The sequence below is a fragment of the Aplidium turbinatum genome, chromosome 12, assembly GCF_918807975.1.
Source record: "Aplidium turbinatum chromosome 12, kaAplTurb1.1, whole genome shotgun sequence".
Taxonomy (NCBI): domain Eukaryota; kingdom Metazoa; phylum Chordata; class Ascidiacea; order Aplousobranchia; family Polyclinidae; genus Aplidium; species Aplidium turbinatum.
Window position 1 is genome coordinate 18,526,066 of NC_137483.1, and position 19,455 is coordinate 18,545,520.

The 19,455-nt window shown below is 36.8% G+C and overlaps 1 protein-coding gene across 1 annotated transcript; it reads right to left on the reverse strand.

Moving 5' to 3' along the window:
* Positions 1-9,541: 9,541 nt before the first annotated feature.
* LOC145780645 (vitamin K-dependent protein Z-like) lies at positions 9,542-18,973 on the reverse strand. The gene is made up of 5 exons (XM_082592269.1): positions 18,964-18,973; positions 18,023-18,186; positions 16,732-16,756; positions 15,561-15,680; positions 9,542-10,810 (listed from the first exon to the last, which is right to left on the reverse strand). The coding sequence occupies exons 1-5, from the start codon at positions 18,971-18,973 to the stop codon at positions 10,689-10,691; spliced, it is 441 nt and encodes a 146-aa protein (XP_082448395.1). The 3' UTR covers positions 9,542-10,688.
* Positions 18,974-19,455: the final 482 nt, after the last annotated feature.

Sequence of the window (19,455 nt, forward strand, 5' to 3'; positions counted from 1 at the left end):
AACATCTCAAAAAATATCAGCCAAGCACTGGCAGTAGCTGTAATCAAAATCTGCAAAATGTGACAAATCAGGCCGCATCTCCAGGTGGCCATGCCCGAGCTAAGGCAGACCCAACAAGACCAAAGCCAGAAGACCAGACCATACCAGCCTTTTCTGGCTTCCAGGCCAAGCTATCACCAGAAACCCGGAAAAGTCAAGCAATTTATCACATGACTTATCCTGATCCACCAAGAAAGATCATTCTGTATGAAGTCCTGCGCAAGCTTGCAAAGGCAAGTGATGACAAGAAGATGCCATTTGCAGTTATTGTCGGTGATCATCCTGTCTACGCATTACTGCTAGAATTGAAAAGTGAGAATCCAGACATGACTGCTGACATATTGCCATGCATGGGACCCTTTCATATTCAGATGCCTTTCATCAATGCGGTCTACAAGAGGTTCAAAGGCTCAAGCATTTCAGATGTACTGGTGGCTGCAGGTGTCATTGCAAATGGATCCATAGATCCAGCTCTGCGTGGAAAACACTTCAAACGCAGTGTGCGTTGCCTTCGACTCTTCTACGAAGCTTTAGTCCACCATGCACTAGACAAACCTTTGGAAGGTTCCACTCTGTCTGAAAAGATCCAGGAATCTCTCAGTAAGTAACGCTGTTCAGTAGACCAACAAGAACTTAATGATGCAAATGCCTATCTCAAGGTGCTTGTTGACTCTCTATTCGAGAACTTAGATGGTGCTCCACAAGCAGATTTCTGGATTTCATTCTTGGAGATGGTAGAGATACTTTCTCAAAACATCCATGCTATAAGGACAAGAAACTGGATGGAGTTCAAGTCCTCACTGAAGTTGATGCTTTCTTGGATGCGTATCTATGATGATAGATATGGACGTCATCTTCCAGATTTCATTGCAGTCCTGGAAAGTCTTCCCCATATCCAAGCACAATTCATGGAGAGTGGCATGTTTGCACAGATCGGCAAATATGTCTTCCAGATTTCATTGCAGTCCTGGAAAGTCTTTCCCATATCCAAGCACAATTCATGGAGAGTGGCATGTTTGCAAGGCTCGGCAAATATCAGGACTCTTGTGCTTGAAACGCAAATCGTAGCTGATGTCGGTGAGAGGTGAGAGCAGCAAAGTGGTCAGTACTCAAGAAAAAGACGGTCATCAGACTGGTAGGCTTACCTGACTCTGACAGTCTACGACCACACTTATAGCGCACCAATTACCTCACATATCGGCAGAAGAACTTCCAGCTTCAGAATCATCCGTCACCAATTGGCCATGGATTGCACCTTGCAAATGGCATATGCCTCCCAGTACGCTATACCCAACCTGCACTTCCACGATCCCTGGAACTTCCAACAACTCCAAGTCATCTATATATAGGGAACAGTGATGATGACAGCAGAAGTGATTCTGACAGCTGTGCATCATATTTGTCCTGCAGTGATAGTGAATCTAATACAGTAGGCGACCACATACGTCTGCCATCTTGGATTTTGAGGTTAAGGGGACTCTGAATCATGAAATATGTCATCCCATTGTGTTTCTGACACCAAAATTAGTGGGAATTGACACCTAAATTGTCATTTTTGGCCATCCACGTCAAGAAATAGAACTTTATTAGTTTTCAAAGATGGCGGTGGCAGCCATTTTGAAAAACGTCTAAAATAACAACTTTCCCGCCATTTTTGTGAGGTATATGGGAGCTTATTTTTTTAGTATCAGTTGCCCTTGTTAAATCCACTGAGAAACTTTGGTATGCTAAACACGGCCAAGGATCCTCTGAAAATGACCCTACTATAAAGCAGGCTACAGCTGCAAAAGCAAATTAAAAGACAATTCTAGGTAACAATGAAACTATTCTTCAGCATTGTTTAAGTTTAATGTTAGCTTATTCGTTAACAAAGGAGTAGAGACTAAAAAAATACGCAGTACAGTATTACCAACCAATCAATTTATCATTACAAGCTATAACTTGGTTCTATTGATTTGGTGAAAATTGCAGTATCGTAAATGCAAGAATGGCCCAAGTGAGCTTGGGCCTTTCTTGCAATAACATTTTTTTTTATCCAAGAGACCAAGTTAACTTGGTTTACTTTTGGACACTTAATAAAAAAAAATTTTTTTGGTCTAAAGACTCCAAATTTTGTCAGCAACAACCTTATATCGTTTTGTGCAAGATTCCATCAAAACCTCATAAGTGGCCCAAATTAACTTGGGCCACTTTAGAATCAGATGTCCCAATTGTCGTCCGAGGCAGTCGCTCTTGCTGTGCGTAAGACGACGATTGTCGTTTTCGTGATCGCAGCTATTCATGGCACTTTTTATTTCGCTTTCCTGTATTCGCTTTGTCTGGAAGGCGCAATTATGAAGTGTGAAGAAACATAGATGCATTGTTTAAACTACAATAACGATTGCAGCCTGACGGAAATCATTGATCCCTAAATCACTCTATTACAATATTAGGTAGCTCCTGCACTCACCTACAATATAACCACAACTGCAAGAATAAAAAGATTTCATTCTAAATGTTTTTTTTTTTTTTCTGAAATAGCTTCCTTCTGGTGTATGAAATTCGAACCACATTATACGCGTTCAGTCAGTGCGAAGTCCTTTTGATGTAATGTTGCGAGCAGTTTCAAAAATATTTTTTTGTGTTCGAAAACATATTTTGTAACATATTATAGTAAACAAAACAATAGGGTTTTGTGTTGCTGCTAATGTTAGAACAAGCGTCAGAAAATGATACAGTTTGAATATTTCCAAACTAAACTTACGTGTACTGTATTTAGTGTCCTATAAATGCTTAGAAAATATTCTGTTTTGTGAACTGAATTTTTTTTTCTCCATAATAAGCAACTATAGTTGAATAATTTCACAATGGTGAAAGGTATAGCCTAATCACTTGAGAGTAATGCGATTGCACCAGAAAACAATAGTCCAGCCGGAGACTTCTCCGCAGTAGTCGATGAAAAGGTAAAGCAATAGACACAAAAGGAAATTGAACAAAAGCTTATTGTGCTGTGTCATGGGGGTTCCCCAATATCCTTGCAAGCAATAATGCGACGAAAAATACTGCGAGTGATCAAATTAAATACGGTACGCACAGTAAGGAGAGTTTCGAAAATTTAATTACGCACTTAACGGGTTAACATCCTCACATGTTGAAAAACGAAGAAAATTTGATTTCGAAGATTTTAGTCAGACTGTTAATTTTCAATAACAGTCTGATTTTGCGTTTTTCAATTTACTTTTTCTCATTTGCTATTGCTTCCCCAAGGCAACAAAAAAGTTTTATGTCATTAGGAAACCGCAAAAAGTAAAAAAATCTCAAAAAATGTCAGTCAAGCACTAGCAGTAGCTGTAATCAAAATCTGCAAAATGTGACAAATCAGGCCACATCTCCAGGTGGCCATGGGGGCCCCCTATTGGCAATCGCTTTCAATGCAGAGCAGGAGTGCTCAACTGTTACGGCAAAATCGTTACACAATTTGAAATTGTTACTCAAAAATAACAACTGTGGACACACTGGCACAACAACTTTCACTACCTACGCATACGGAACTAATGTAAAAAAATGGGGGGCCCTAAAACCAGGGGGCCTGAGGCCTGTGCCTCATGGTTAATCGGGCCCTGACGGGCAGCACCTAAAAAGACAATAGTGAATTATTAGTGCCCGTCTACTACAATATGATAGTTACATGGGATTTAGGCTACAGGGAGTTATGCTATGCTCATTTATAGGTAATGGCGGCCATCTTGGACGCCATCTTGGAAATTACCATTATGTATGTAATACGATATTAAGATAATTCTTAGTTCTAATGGATAGCTTGACCCCTACAACCTAGGTATAGAGACAAAAATCACCTTCCTAAGGTGAATGGATAGGGAATTATGGTCACTTATAGGAAATGGCGGCCATCTTGGACGCCATCTTGGAAATTACCATTATGTAATACGATATTAAGATAATACTTCGTTCTATGGATAGCTTGACCCCTAGCCCTACAACTTAAGTATAGAGACAAAAATCACCTTCCTAAGGTGAATGGATAGGGAGTTACGGCCATTTTTAGGTAATGGCGGCCATCTTGGACGCCATCTTAGAAATTACCATTATGTAATACGATATTAAGATAATAATTAGTTCTAATGGATAGCTTGACCCCTACAACCTAGGTATAGAGACAAAAATCACCTTCCCAAGGTGAATGGATAGGGAGTTACAGTCATTTATAGGTAATGGCGGCCATCTTGGAAATTACCATTATGTAATACGATATTAAGATAATACTTTGTTCTAATGGATAGCTTGACCCCTACAACCTAGGTATAGAGACAAAAATCACCTTCCTAAGGTGAATGGATAGGGAGCTATGGTCATTTATAGGTAATGGCGGCCATCTTGGACGCCATCTTGGAAATTACCATTATATAATACGATATTAAGATAATACTTTGTTCTAATGGATATCTTGACCCCTACAACCTAGGTATAGAGACAAAAATCACCTTTCCAAGGTGAATGGATAGGGAGCTATGGTCATTTATAGGTAATGGCGGCCATCTTGGACGCCATCTTGAATTTCTCAAATTGCCCAAAGGTGACAACATGTCATCAAGCAGTTTCTGAAAATAGAGACCCTTGGCTACCAAAATCAACAGTAAAAAAAACTTAATACAACAATGCAGGGTCAACCATCCCCGCTCCCGGACTATTTCCAGACAATTGCAAAACTGCCAGGAATAACCTTTGAAGGCTTTGTAACTCCGAGGATAAAAATTCAATACCAACCAAACTACATTATTGTAATCAAATTAGGCTATACGTAAGCCGACATGTTTGTATAATTTTCTCTCGCAGGCTTGGCTACATTGTAGATAGTTGTCTATTACATCACAAGAGAAAAGACTAATACTTCACAACAACCCAATTTTCTTGGTCAAGAGCTGATTAATTAAGCATTACGTCAGTCAGGATTAGAGATGTAAATGCAAAAAAACGTGTTTTTTTTACAAAAAAAAACTTGGGCCAAAAAAGACACGCGTTTTTGGTTTTTTTTGCATATTTTTTTGTTTTTTTTTCATAGCAATTTTTTTACAATTTGCAGCTTAAGTTTCATTATAGTCCTCTTGAAAAACATTAAACTAGTAAAAATGGTTTTATTGGTGCCGAAATTCATAAGTGTTTGTGCTTGGCAGCATATGTTTTTTTGGGGACGCGCCAGAAAATCAACAAGAGAAATAGATCAGTGTCGCATTTATATCATTTGCCTTGATTTACTTCATTGTTGGAACGATCACACAATCGTAGCAATATCGCCACTGGAAGGAACTCAACAACGGCTTAAGAACAAAATCAGTATCATAAGATCATCACCCGCAATAGTACCAACAGCGCATCTACATCGCACAATGACATATCATCAAATATTTTAAGAACATACAACTTATTATCACAGCAACAGAAACTACACATTAACTGCACAAGACCTTATCTAATACAATTACATCATTAACTGAACAGTATCAAAACCGATTGCTTAATATCAAAACCGACTGACTAATATCAAAATCGACTGCCTAATATCAAAATCGACTGACTAATATCAAAATCAACTGCCTAATATCAAAACCGACTGACCAATATCAAAATGAACTGAATTATTTCAAAATCGACTGCCTAATATCAAAATCGACTGCCTAATATCAAAATCGACTAATATCAAAATCAACTGACTAATATCAAAACCGACTGCATAATATCAAAATCGACCGCCTAATATCAAAATCGACTCACTAATATGAAAATCGACTGAATAATATGAAAATCGACTGAATAATATCAAATCCGACTGCTTAATATCAAAACCGACTGACTAATATCAAAATCGGCTGCTTAATATCAAAACCGACTGACTAATATCAAAATCGACTGCCTAATATCAAAACCGACTGCATAATATCAAAACCGACTGCATAATATCAAAATCGACCGCCTAATATCAAAATCGACTGACTAATATCAAAACCGACGGATTAATATCAAAACCGACTGATTAATATCAAAACCGACTGACTAATATCAAAATCGGCTGCTTAATATCAAAACCGACTGACTAATATCAAAATCGACTGCCTAATATCAAAACCGACTGCATAATATCAAAACCGACTGCATAATATCAAAATCGACCGCCTAATATCAAAATCGACTGACTAATATCAAAACCGACGGATTAATATTAAAACCGACTGATTAATATCAAAATCGACTAGTTGCGTAAAAAATCAAAGTCGCAATTGGTGTTCAATAAAAAGTCCATGCCAAGCTTTTGCTCGCGTTAGGCTAATGCGATAAAGCAATTATCCCTTGCTCCTCCCTGCAGGCAATGGAAGAATTGCACTTGTATAGCGGATTAGTAGGCCTACAGTTTTCCTAGAAAACTGTCTGATAACAATAGACTTAATCTACTTTCTCGCTATTGTTTGTATTCGTTCCAACTTCGGAAAATTAGTCCAGCTGTGATTATTATTTAATGTTGAGGTAGGTGTTGAAAATACCGTAACTTATTATATTAATAGATAATGTATTTGATCAAAATTATTGAAATTATTTTAATACGCTGTAGCTGAATAATATTTAGGAAAAATCAAGAAATCTCGTAGTCGTAGCTTCAGTGATTTTAAAGATAGGCTACAACTGTTGATACAAAAAATTAAATTGACATCTCCCCAACCCAATGGCGTAGCCAGCCCAAAATTTGGGGGGGGGGCAAATGTTTTGACTTTAAACGATTAACAATACTTTGTTTAACGCACCGCCCATCCAAGCACATCACGACAAAAAATGCTTAGTTGGCAAACTAAGTTACCGTAATAATTAAGTTAAGTCGCTATAAGTTTCATTAACATAAAATTCACTTTTCCAAACAAGTTTTTTTGATCTAAAACATGACAAATGTTTATGACGCCATAAGCAAATAGCACTATGATCAAACCTCCATTCGTTGCTTTCCTCTAACTAAGCTCGTGACAACTCGATTGATCATCTCCTCATAGATCCTTTCACGATGGCAATGAAGCACACACAAGTCAGAGAGGCGATCGGAAATCATCGCTTAGCAAAACTATGTCTTCACTTGTTTCATGCACGAAAAAGACCTCTCAGCCTCAACAGTTGTTGCGGGTGAGACCATGATGATTTTGATTGCGTTACGCACGCTTGGGTAATCCTGAGCGCTCAAAAGAAGCTCCTGTAAACATTTTCTGTTGGCTTCAGCGCTCAACAAAGATCTCCACAAGCTTACTTCGCTGTTAAGGTTATCCAAAGAATACAAGCGCGCAATGTCATCTATCTTGATTGGTTTGTTTGGAGGAAGGATTTAACAGAGCATAAATAAAGGGTTGTCAGTGAATCGTTTTCGAATAGAGTAACTCAAACCGTCGATGTATGGAAGACATACGGAACGCTGGAAATACTGTGAGGCCGATGCCGATTCAGCACAAACGTTTCCACGATAAACTGCACCTCCACTATTCTGGGCATTTTCAGGTCTTACACCAGGTATTTCATATAAGCTTCTTGATAAATGTTTGACGCAATATTGTAGTCGATGCGTTCTTAATTAGGAACGCTTTGAAAAGTAGAAATGAGGCTTTTCACAGTGTCACAATCAATGTGCGAGGTCTCGCGACGGGCTGCTTTGTATCTTGACAGAACGTGCTGTTTTCATTATGGAATTTTGAGCGATGTGTTATTATCGGTTATTGACCTGAAGTAACGTTTGATTGCAGGTCTCTATTATGTAATGTGTTTCCAGAGCATTAGGGACATTCTTTCAGAACAAATCTGGAATGTTCTGTTGTTTTCCACAATTGCCGAGTGACGTTTGTCATGACGTCATAAGGATGTTTACCAGTAGATCTGTGATTGCGAAATCTTTATTATGTAACGTGTTTTCTACAACCTTCTACGCCTACGTGGCGATTTAGAAGCTTCTTTAAACCTGCTATAAATAGTGGTGTGAATTGATGGATTATTATTATGATGAGTTAATTATGATGATGAGTTGGTGATGAGAGATCATTGTTGTAGTAGTAGCAGTTGTTAATAGACGCAAAGATTATTGTTGATCGAGAGTTGAAGTATTGAATACGAGTAAAGCAAAGTTGAAGCTAATATAATTTCTCATTGAAATTAGAATCGTATGAGAAGCTGTGAGTGGATCACGTTAGACTCGATCAAAAGCCGCAAGCGTTGGAATCTATTGCTGTTTACTGTTACTTTGATTAATTGCTGGAAGTGGTGAACCATTCGTTGGAGTCCTTCAAGCGTTTTCATATATATATCATTTCACTAGTAGAACTATCCGTGAATTTAATTGACTGCTTTTCGGTTTAACCCATTAAACTACGTCATTGAACCTTTCCAAGTCTTTTTCCTGGTAAGAGATAGAAAGAAATCGTGGCACACAGATGACATAATGGCATACTTTTCACTGACTTCAACAATCAACAGTCTGAAGCTTGGGTGCTAATGGTCAGTTCAGTTCAGTTGTTTTTTTATTTCTATGGCCAATCAAATATCGGCCAACCAAACATACAGCATAAGTCACGCCAAACTTCTATAGAGTAGGCTAGATTTCAAAGAAAAAACCTTCGCCTTGGTCTGACTGCTGGCATCTCTCATCATAAAGCTAAGAGTATCAAGTATACTCTTAAAGTTACATTTGAAGATTCGGATGCTCTTGTCTTTTTCGGACCATTAGTCAGTTGATTTTGATATTAGGCAGTCGATTTTGATATTATTCAGTCGGTTTTTGTATTAGTCAGTTGATTTTGATATTATTCAGTCGATTTTGATATTATTCAGTCGATTTTGATATTATGCAGTCGATTTTAATATTATTCAGTTGATTTTGATATTATTCAGCCGATTTTGATATTAGTCGGTCGGTTTTGATATTAGTCAGTCGATTTTGATATTCTTCAGTCGATTTTGATATTAGTCCGTCAGTTTTGATATAAGTGAACTGATTATTTCAATCATGTGTTGATATTGGTGATGTGATGACAACGATGCTGAGATGGTATTCATATTGCGATGATACTGTTGTGGTGGTGATATAACTACTAGGATGGTATTGACACGTGGCTGATATAAGTAACGTTTAGGTTACGTTCCTTCATTGATATTGCTATGGTGTAGCTCTACGGCTGCTTTTGTGATTAATACTACGGATTTGATATCATTCAGTTGCTGTTTTCAGTCTGTTGTTGGTACTAATGGTGGAGTCCGAAATTCCTGCCCACAAGATGGCCAACTTGATTAGCCGTCTGTCTGTCTGAATAGGTCATTGAACCTTTGGCGACATCGCGTGGCTTCCAAGCTAGCCAACATTTTGAACCACTTGTCACTTGTTGCGATTTGGTAGCTGTAGCTAGTACTGTGAACCACTGAAAACTGTTTTCAATTTCAATTTTTCTGAAAACAATTTCAGGTGATTCAATTTCTTTCAGAAAATTTTTCTTCTCAACAAGGTTTATTTGCCTCGAGGTGGTATGCAAATGATCATGAAAGCAATAGGCTAGGCTAGCCTATAGTTGTTTTGTGATACAGTGGCGCCGAAAAAGAACACACAATAAACATATCAACAATGACTGTTGTTTTGAAACTTTTAAACACACAGTTAAAAACTGAATACATGACATGAATATGAATAAATGTTTTGAAATCTGTTATTAGAACATCCTTGGAATGTGATGGCCCAAGCTAAGCAACATTTAAAAACTAGAAAAACTGCATCAATAGCAAATGCAAAAGGTTGAAATAACGCAGGCCTATAACAAATTAATAAATAATTAGGTAATTTATGTGACAGTTTAATCAAAATTAATAAGTTACTCGTTGAAAAGTTCCTTTGGCCAGATTTATGATTTTTATTTAATTATAAATGTAAAATTGTCATTTTAAGAAGTTAATTTAAAACAAAGTTTTCACGTGACAAATAGCGCACATTAGAATAACAATAAGCAACAACAACAAAACAGAAAAAGTTGCTCAAAAGCAAAAAAGACGAAGCTTTCCACACATCACAGGACAAGAACCAGTTAGTGATTGAAAAATCAAAAAAGTCAGGAAGAGACAAACAGAAAATCAAATGAGCTGATAATTAAACAGAATGGACGGAAATGGTCTTATTCGAGGATTTTAAAAATCTTTGAGAAGAAAACAATACGTCAATCTACTGTAGAGGACCGCAGCTACGAATAGATTGAGTTCAAGGCGATGTATTCGCGAAATTCACTAGTCAAATGTTTTCCACAATAATTTCTATCTCGGTTTCAGTTTTAGACATTGAGTAAAATATTGAATAAAAGTTAATAAAACATGGTGTCCAAGCAAAGTTGAACACAATGTATGTTCTGTACAAATATAAACAACATCAGCCTAACTACTGGGAGGTAATAAAACAATCTGGATTTGAAATTAGTTTGTCTTTTTTTTTACCAATTGCACCACTACAGTAGGCTATAGGTTGAAAATATACAACTAACTCTGCTTACAGTGATTAAATTTAATGTGTTTTATTTCTTTTGTCGGTATTTTAGTTGTGTTGTGAGATGGCGTAACAGGATATCAAAAGCAATTAAACACATCTAAAATTCATTCACACTCTAGTATTCCTCTTCAAGAAAAGAGAGGCATCCAGAAGTTGGGCATATACACCGGAACGAGTTGATCAAGTCCTCGCACTGGGAGCCACTCGGACAATATCCAAATTCGCACTCGTTTACTTCTGAAAGAGAAAAGCACATAACCGAATGATTATAGGCTACTTACCGTACTTTAACAATACTTGTTGTAATGCAATCAAACATTCAAATATACAATGTGTTGAACAACGCCAATCGGTGTTTGTAAGAGATGGCGTCTTGGCTAAACAAGAAAGTGGTGGGTTATAATGTTATTGGGTGTGGATGTGTGAGATATTTGCAAACTATATTTGTATTTGCATTTAATTTTGCTGCTAGTTAGAGTAACCAGAAGTCCTTAAAATACTTAATACAGAGGCCACATAGGCTACTATGTTGTTTGTGAGAACACGAATATTCGTTATTCGTAAGCCATTCGTGTTTAAATATATTTTTTGAAAAGCGTTGTGCGACTATTTTGAAACACGAAGATTTTAATTTTAACAAAGTGTTTTACGATCAATAATCAAAATTTTTCTAAAATAATTCCACGAATAAAAGGAATGATTTAAGTGCTTTTGAGATAAAAGAATCTTTGTGCTTGTCATCGTAAGTTGAGTCGGTGTAATTGTTGAGCAAAAGCTTGCTTACAAATGAAACATGTCATTACTAACAAGTAATTATGACAATACATTTAAACAATGATTACTATTAGTAATAAATAGCTTACTCATGAACAAGCATGCTTTCTAAAATTTTGCTAAAACGTGTTGGTTAAATTTGCAGTTGTTTTTCAACTAGCCCAGTAATCAAACAAGTTATACTAGTGGCTATAAACGGCAAAATGTTTTGAAGAAATAAATGTAGTAGCCTATACTAGTTTTGATTGATTGATTGATTTTATTTCGTTGTAGGTAAATATAATACAATAAATACAGCAATAAAAAAGGAATTTCCAGCAACGGGAATCTGCGAAGAGACCATGGGTCTTCGAGTCAAGCAGATACCCCAGATTCTAATAGAAGTTCTAAAATTGCGATAAGTATAATTCAATAACGAAAATTGAGACAAGGTGTTAGAAGATGGTCACAGAGAAATATATTTAGTAGTCTATCGGTGGCATAAAGGTAATACAAAATTAATCGTGCTAATATTTGGCGATGAGTGAATATTTGTGTTGTTTTTTAAAAGAATAAAATGACAATTTACGCAAGCTCGTTGGTAAGGAGTTCCAGACTTTCACTCCGGCATATTTAATGCTGCGCTGGAGTCGGGATGAGGCGTAACGTTGGACAAAATAACAATCATTGGAAGAGTGTCTAGTAAGACGTGCATTATACATGAGTTTGGTTTTTTCAAAGTAGTGTGCGAAAGGCAGAGGCAATACATCCGTATCAAATTTAAACATGAATTTAGCAATTTCGTGTTCGTACAAATCTTTAAGCTTGAGTATGTTAAGTTTCTTATAGAAAGGTGTTACATGATCAGACCACCTGCCACCTGCTACTATTCTGACAGCCTTATTTTGTAAGGTGCTAAGCTTGTTCATTTGTGTCTTGCAGCATGAACCCCAAATCGTTATCCCATATACGATATGAGAATGTACCAGTGCGTAGTATAATTGTAATAATGTTTTGTTTGGAAGAATGTATTTGAGTTTCGACAATATCCATACAGATATAGAAAGTTTCTTGTGGAGCATATTAATATGAGGTTCAAAATTTAGACCATTGTCAAAAATAATGCCAAGGTATTTGGCAAACTTAACTTGTTCGATCTGAGCACAATTATAAAGTACATTGATATCTTCTGGGTAGCTGCATTTTTTAGGAGGGATCACAATGACATTTGATTTGGAAGGATTGATAACTAATTTATTGGCATTAATCCAGTTCTTGATGTTAAGTAATTTAGACGATATTTCCTTTTCTAAGTAGGTTGGATTAGGAGCGTTAATTACCAGGCAGGTATCGTCTGCGAAAAGTCTTGGAACAGAAGACGTGCAGTTTGGTAAGTCGTTTACGTACAATAAAAACAGTAATGGACCCAGCGTTGAACCCTGAGGTACACCGTGTGTTATGCATCTCTGTTCAGATTCCTGTTCATTAATCGCGACATACTGCATTCTGTCTTTTAGGTAGGAGGAGAATAATTCGTTTGCTGTACCTCGGATTCCATAGTGATTGAGTTTGTATAGTAGAATGGGATGGTATACCGTGTCAAAGGCTTTTTTGAGATCCAAGAGAACCAAACCTGTGTACAGGTTGCTTTTTACGTGTTCATAGGTGGCACTAATAATATCAATAGCGGCATATGAAGTAGAGGAGCCAGACCGAAATCCAAATTGCGTAGGAGCAAGGACAGAATGTTTGTCTAGAAAGGAAGAGACCCTTTTATATATGAGCTTTTCCAAAAAATTTTCGAAAGACGATAAAAGGGAGATAGGTCTATAATTATTTACCTCAAGTTTGTCTCCAGATTTGAAGACGGGTACAACTTTGGCAAGTTTAAAGGTATCAGGGAAAATACCGAACTGAAAGGAATAGTTAATAAGATTTAAGAAGGGCAGGGCAATAATCACGGAGGCGATCTGTATGAAATATGCTGAAATGTCATCGTAGCCAGTTGCTTTGTTGGGTTTTAGAGCTCGGATTTCTTTGAGTACCTCTTCGCCAGTCGTTGGTTCAAGAAAAATAGAAGAAGGAACGTGGTTTGTGAGGTAGGATGTGAAGTTGTTATCGTTGGCATGCGGAACGCTGTCAGAGATCTCTTTTCCAACGTTGCAGAAGAATTTATTGAATTGGTTCGCCATTTCGATGGGTTTGTTTGATGACACTCCATCAATATTAACGGAATTGATTGTTTGCTTTGATTTTTGTTTATTTGGCAGCAGTGAGTTAATGACTTCCCAAACTTTACGTGGAGAAGATTTGTTCAGTTCAATTTCCGAATGTATATAATTTTGCTTGGAAATGTATTTCAATTTAGTGAGCTAATTTGCGTATTTTTTGTACTCTAGCCTGTCTGTTTGATTCCCTTTCAGGTAGTGCGATTGGTACATTTTTTGCTTATTTTTAATTGAAGTAAACAACCCACTGGTAATCCACGGCTTCCTTTTTAACTTGCACATTTTCCTTGACATTTTTTTCAGTGGAGCGTATTTGTCAATTGCGTTTTTTAAAATCTGTAATAGTTCGCTATATTTATAATCCAGTTCCTGAGGTTGTAATGATTTAGTACCCAACAGAAACGTGCCTAGTTGGGAGTTCAAGTCCTCAATGAAGGAAGCCGAATCAAGGTTACGCTTGTCTCTGTAGAAACGAGGTTTGTGTTGATGCGAGTTGTCAACATGGGAAATTATACAAAAAGTAGCGTAATGATCAGAGATGTCAGACTTAATTATTCCAGGTAATACGGAATGAGAAACATCGTTCGATAAAATGTGATCAATTAGTGTTGACGATTTATCAGTAACTCTTGTTGGCTGAGTAATTATAGGGCAAGTACCATTGCTGTTTAGCATATTTAGATAATTTGTGACCGGTGAAGGGAGAACGTCATTTAAAATATTGATATTGAAATCACCTAATATATAGTAGGTTTGATTCATTTTGTTTAAGTTACTTAGCACACTGTCCAGAGCATCAACAAAACGTTGGATATTGGTGTTTGGGTGACGGTATACTACGCCAATTTTCATGTTAGCGCTTGTTGTGGTGTTACTTATGTTAACAAATAAGCTTTCACAGTCAACACAAGGCACTTCAAAAGGTTTCAAGGGTGTGATATTATATTTGTCTAATGCGTAAATCAAAACTCCGCCTGCAGAAGTAGGCTAATGGAGTTAACGTATTTATACACGTAGGCCTACCCAGGTAGAGTAATATTTGACAGAGGAGTGACTTTAAGACGAGTTTCAGTTATGCAAATAACATCAGGAAGTTTGTTAAAGTTAGCAAGAAAATCGTACAAAAAGTCAAAATTTTTTTGTAATGACCTGGTATTTACATGAATAACAAATAATGATGCACTACGAATTGTCTCAAAAGTAGGAGAGTTGAGTAGGAGAGTTGAGAGTTGAGTAGGAGAGTTAGTTTTATTGCTCAAAATTATGAGTTTTTAACTTTTGCTTATTTCTCATACTTCTGCATCGTAATATCTTTCACTAAAAAAAAGATCAGAGTATAAAATGTCATTGCAAATATGCTAATAAATTTTTCCTGCTTGGATACCTTACAAACTACAAAAAGTTAAGTAAGCATGCTTGGGTCTATAGCTTAACTTTACATATAAAAAATCTTTGTAAAAGTTACGAATGGTCTTGACCATTCCTGAAAATCCACGAGAAAAGTGGCTTTTCCACAAAAATTTTTGAAAAATTATGACGTACAAAAGAGTCTTCGTACGAAAACAAATATCTTCTTACAAACAAATAAATCTTTTTAAGAAGAAAATATCTTTGTACAAACAAAGTGATTTCTACGAACAAAACAAAATATTCGTACAAAAAAAAAATTTCTGTACGAATATTCGAAAGATTTGTTCATAGCGAAGATCATAGTATAACAACTTGCCGGTGTTCGTACAAAGAGCATCGTATGTGGCCCCAGAGGTATGTTTAACTTTTGTAACTAGATACCCTCAAATATTGCCACAAAAAAATACAAGAAGCATGCACAGAAAGAAATGCCTCTTTGAAGGTTTGTATTGCCCACAATCCTTCAATTGAATTACTTCCTCCTAAATGCCATACTCAATTAAGGTACGGAACAAAAATTCTACTCTCAACGTTACACTGAAACTACGACATTGTTTGAGCGACACGAAACAAATTGTTTAAAATCATTGGCTTACCTGTTTCGCATTTGCTTCCAACATATCCGTTCTTGCACACACAACGATAAGAATTGTATAGACTTTCGCAGCGTAATGTGCCTGTTTCATTGCAATGATTGTGCCAAGTACTGCACTGCTCTGCGTGAAAACAATTTTTAATATTTTGTAGTAAAATATCACATCGTCTTGAAGTATCAAAACTAGTCTACATCGAGACAAAATCAAGACTAGGACAAAATGGAGCAAACGAAGCTCAAAAGTGTGGACTAGACGTAGATTTAATTGAAACAACGGCATTTTGATACAAACTATGAGAGGCGTGCATATATTTTTAAATGTCAGTTTGATACGACCACAAAGTTAAATTAGGCTACCGTACACTTGATGGTGAAGTTAGCACCAGTTCGTGCAAACCCGTTTTTAAAATTTTAATAACCTTAGCGAACCGGCTGTTAACAAGAGCAGAACAAGAGTTTGTTTGTTTTATTATCTTTATCCTGCATTGCGGGAAAGCGGACTTGAGCGCTATGCATAGGTGTACGCCTTCCGACGTACACCTGACCCACGCTGCAGCCGACTGCAATGTCTGTTTCCGGTTGTCTACTTTACTTATGACTTAAATTTGGTACTACCCATTACTCGAAATCGATCACTGCAATTATCGTAAAGTTTCTTGCCCAGAGAAACAACAGCAAGTGCGTGTGGCTGGAGTCGAACATGCAGGCTCTCGACTGCGAGCCCAACGCGCTAACCACTCGGCCACTGCTGCCGACTTTGAGTTTGTGCTTCACTATAGCTATCCATATCGGGTTGACATGACATGCTGCTTATGAGATAATCTGTTGAGCATTTAAGTCTAGCCACTGACTTGTGGTTTATCTGACTTATTTTTAGGGCTCAGTAGCCTACATCAAAGCTGATGCTTAACCCTTCGATTAGTTAGGCAGCCAAACTGCCAATAGCTTATCCTTATGCTACAGTTACACAGAAATTGACTTGTTTGTTTACACTGGACTGGTAGGCCACTAACAAATTACACATGAATTGAAATAAATTTCGTGCAAAATGATTTGACAGTAAGTTCTTTCTTTTGACAAAATAGTTGACGAACTATAGGCCTATTCAAAACTTTGCATAGGCTCAAGGGCATAGGCTGTACACTGTACAGTGTACATAGAACTAAACTTACCAGTTAAAAGTCTCCAATAAGCTGCCTGAAAAAAAAATTAATGTTTATTTGGGATTAAGTTTAATTGATTTTTTTGACTTACTACTTTGCGTAAACACTTGCAACAAAAATAAGATGGGCTATGTGTGTCAAGTAGCTGCGAGAATGGCTAGGCCTATTTAAAACCTTAAGCCATATAGAAAAACTGGCAGCAATATAGCGCACTACGCTACTTTGTATAACTTCAACCACCTGAATTTCAATACCTCTAACTTTAGGTTATGGTTAACTACTTTAAGAGTATAGGCTTTAAAGGCATACTAAATGAAATTTTCAAACGGAAATTAAGCATTAAAATGCGTAAACTGAACATTCAAGAATACATTCAAAAACAAAATTACCGAAAAAAAATTGTTTTCAATGGCACTGGCTAGGCCCAAAGTCCAATGTTTCATTTATTTTTAATTTTTTTAAAATGACCAAAAAGTGAAAACACTGCTCGAGAATACGTCACTATCAACTGCAATAACAAAAAGCCACGTTACCACAGCTGATGTTTTACCATCAGATCTGATGTTTCGAGCAAACTGTCTGACGTTTTGATGTTGAAATCTGATGTTTTGATGTACATACAATAATACATACATACATAGCCTACAGTTAAATCGCCCGCAGTAACAACTATTGCTCGATCAGCTGATTGCTAGTCTATAGTGACGTAGGCTGTACAGTCGCACGCTTTGCTGCTCACGCCCATTCCCGTTTTGAAAGCTCTGACAAAAGCACGCGCGGAATGGTGGTTAGACCGCAATGGGGAAAATTTTTATTGAAAATCGTTTTATGGTAGCATGTTAAACACAAAGAACGTGTACAATCGCCAAGTCAGGTTTTTCCTTTAGATCCCTTTAAGTTTAAGACCAACCTTCAAAATCGGTAGACTTGACATGTTGAGAACCTAGGTGACATTACAGCACAAGTCACATAATCTTCTTTTGCAGCTGTATGACGTCGATGATTAGCACATTGCTTCGGGAGTCTGCCCTATAGAACTATAGTAGCCTAGCCTACAATCTGTAAATGACTGACTCCAAATTTCCTTTAGGGATTTGATATAGGTTTGGAGCAACTAATTTTGTGATTAGATGCCCTTTCTTGACACCATTGGTCCTCATTTATCTACACGTGGGTCCAGCAACTAGCTTGTCAGTTGATTTAAGCCTACACGTAGCCTACAGTAGCCTACACGTAGCCTACAGTAATTTGCAATGTAGGCCACGTAATAAATAGATAAAGCTGGTTGTTTTTTAATTACCGTTTGTATGTCGTTTTCAAACACTTCCCTAACTTCTTCTTGATCACAAACTTCCTCAATGCACTCTCGTTCAGCATTGCCTTGAGAAAGTTCTTCAAGAAATTGAGAGTTTGATCTTTTTTCACGCTTCAGATATTGCAACGCTTCTTTTCTTCCCAGAAAAACTGCAACATTGGAATAGCTGGCATTATGTTACTATGTCAATACTACATAAAGTAGAAATCCGCTTTTGCGACCTTTTGCTATAGTGGCATCTGTTGCAAATTCGCGTTTCCAAACTACTGTAGCCTACAGAAAAAAAATTGGCTATTGTGATATTTCGCCATAGCCGTAGGAGGTGGGTGTGCAGGGGAAGTTGCCATCCCGCTACAAAAAAACAAAAAACAAACAAAAAACGACTCAATTAAGGCAAATAGTAAACTGTAACGTTTTTGAAAATATATTTGCAAAGATCAAATTGGAGCAAATTTTGTTCGCATCTCCAAAATGTTATTTTCCTTCAGGTATTGATTTCGCTTCAATAGCGCTTTTTCGAAGGTTCTTTCGTGCGTCATTATAGGCTAATTTTACTGAACTACTATCCAATTATCCCATAAAAGGACTTGATTATTTTGGGCTACTGATTGAACAATTAAAAAACTGTATTTTCCTTAAATCTTATCTTTAAAGATGAATCTATTTCCGGTAAAAGGATAGTTAAAAAACGTTGCTGACGACCGACGCAATGCTGGAGCCGTTTGCTAACAATGGAAGTTCAATTCCGTTTTCATAACTATCTTTGGTTTAAAAGATTTCTGAACCTTAAAAGCTAAAGAAACGGTAAACATTCTTTGGATTTTAGTGATTATTAAAAAACTGATGAAAGATTATTCACTTGATAGAATTGCAGATTTATTAATTTGAAAATAGTAGGTTGCGATCTGCTCTTATCAAAAAATTACTTTGTGCCATTATTAAAAGGTATTGGTTAACTCTGGTCAAGATATAGTTTAGCTGTATGAAATCAGAGTATTTTTACCTTTTCCATCTGCATATCTACAAAACATCACAAGTAGGCTTATCGCTATCCCTACAGCCATGTAAAGCTTCATTTTTTAAACGCAAAATCTAAAAGTCAGAATTATCTTCAACAATAATTTGCTAAAAATGTTTCTGTTTTTTGAAAGAAAAATATTTATTCTAGTCAGTTAGGTAGGGAAGCCTTAAGCTATAGATCTAAATGGAGTTGCTCATGAGTTGTTTCTTGCCTTTCTTTCATTACATCTTCCATTACATCTACAACATGACAAGCAAAACGCGAGTTCAAGATTAACATCAATGCAAGGACAAGTCACTTGTTTACGTTCACCGTCAAACTCGAACAACTGCAGACGACTGGTAGGCTTTCTTTACCCGATTCTTCCATTGCGGTAGTTCACATTTTGGTAGAAGAC

Excerpts from the sequence above, each read along its gene's own strand:
- LOC145780645 (XM_082592269.1), bottom strand. Across the intron at positions 16,757-18,022 it reads TTGAAAACGACATACAAACG|GCAGCTTATTGGAGACTTTT; the intron begins GTAATTAAAAAA and ends TTTTTTTTTCAG. Across the intron at positions 10,811-15,560 it reads TGGAAGCAAATGCGAAACAG|AAGTAAACGAGTGCGAATTT; the intron begins GTAAGCCAATGA and ends TTTCTCTTTCAG.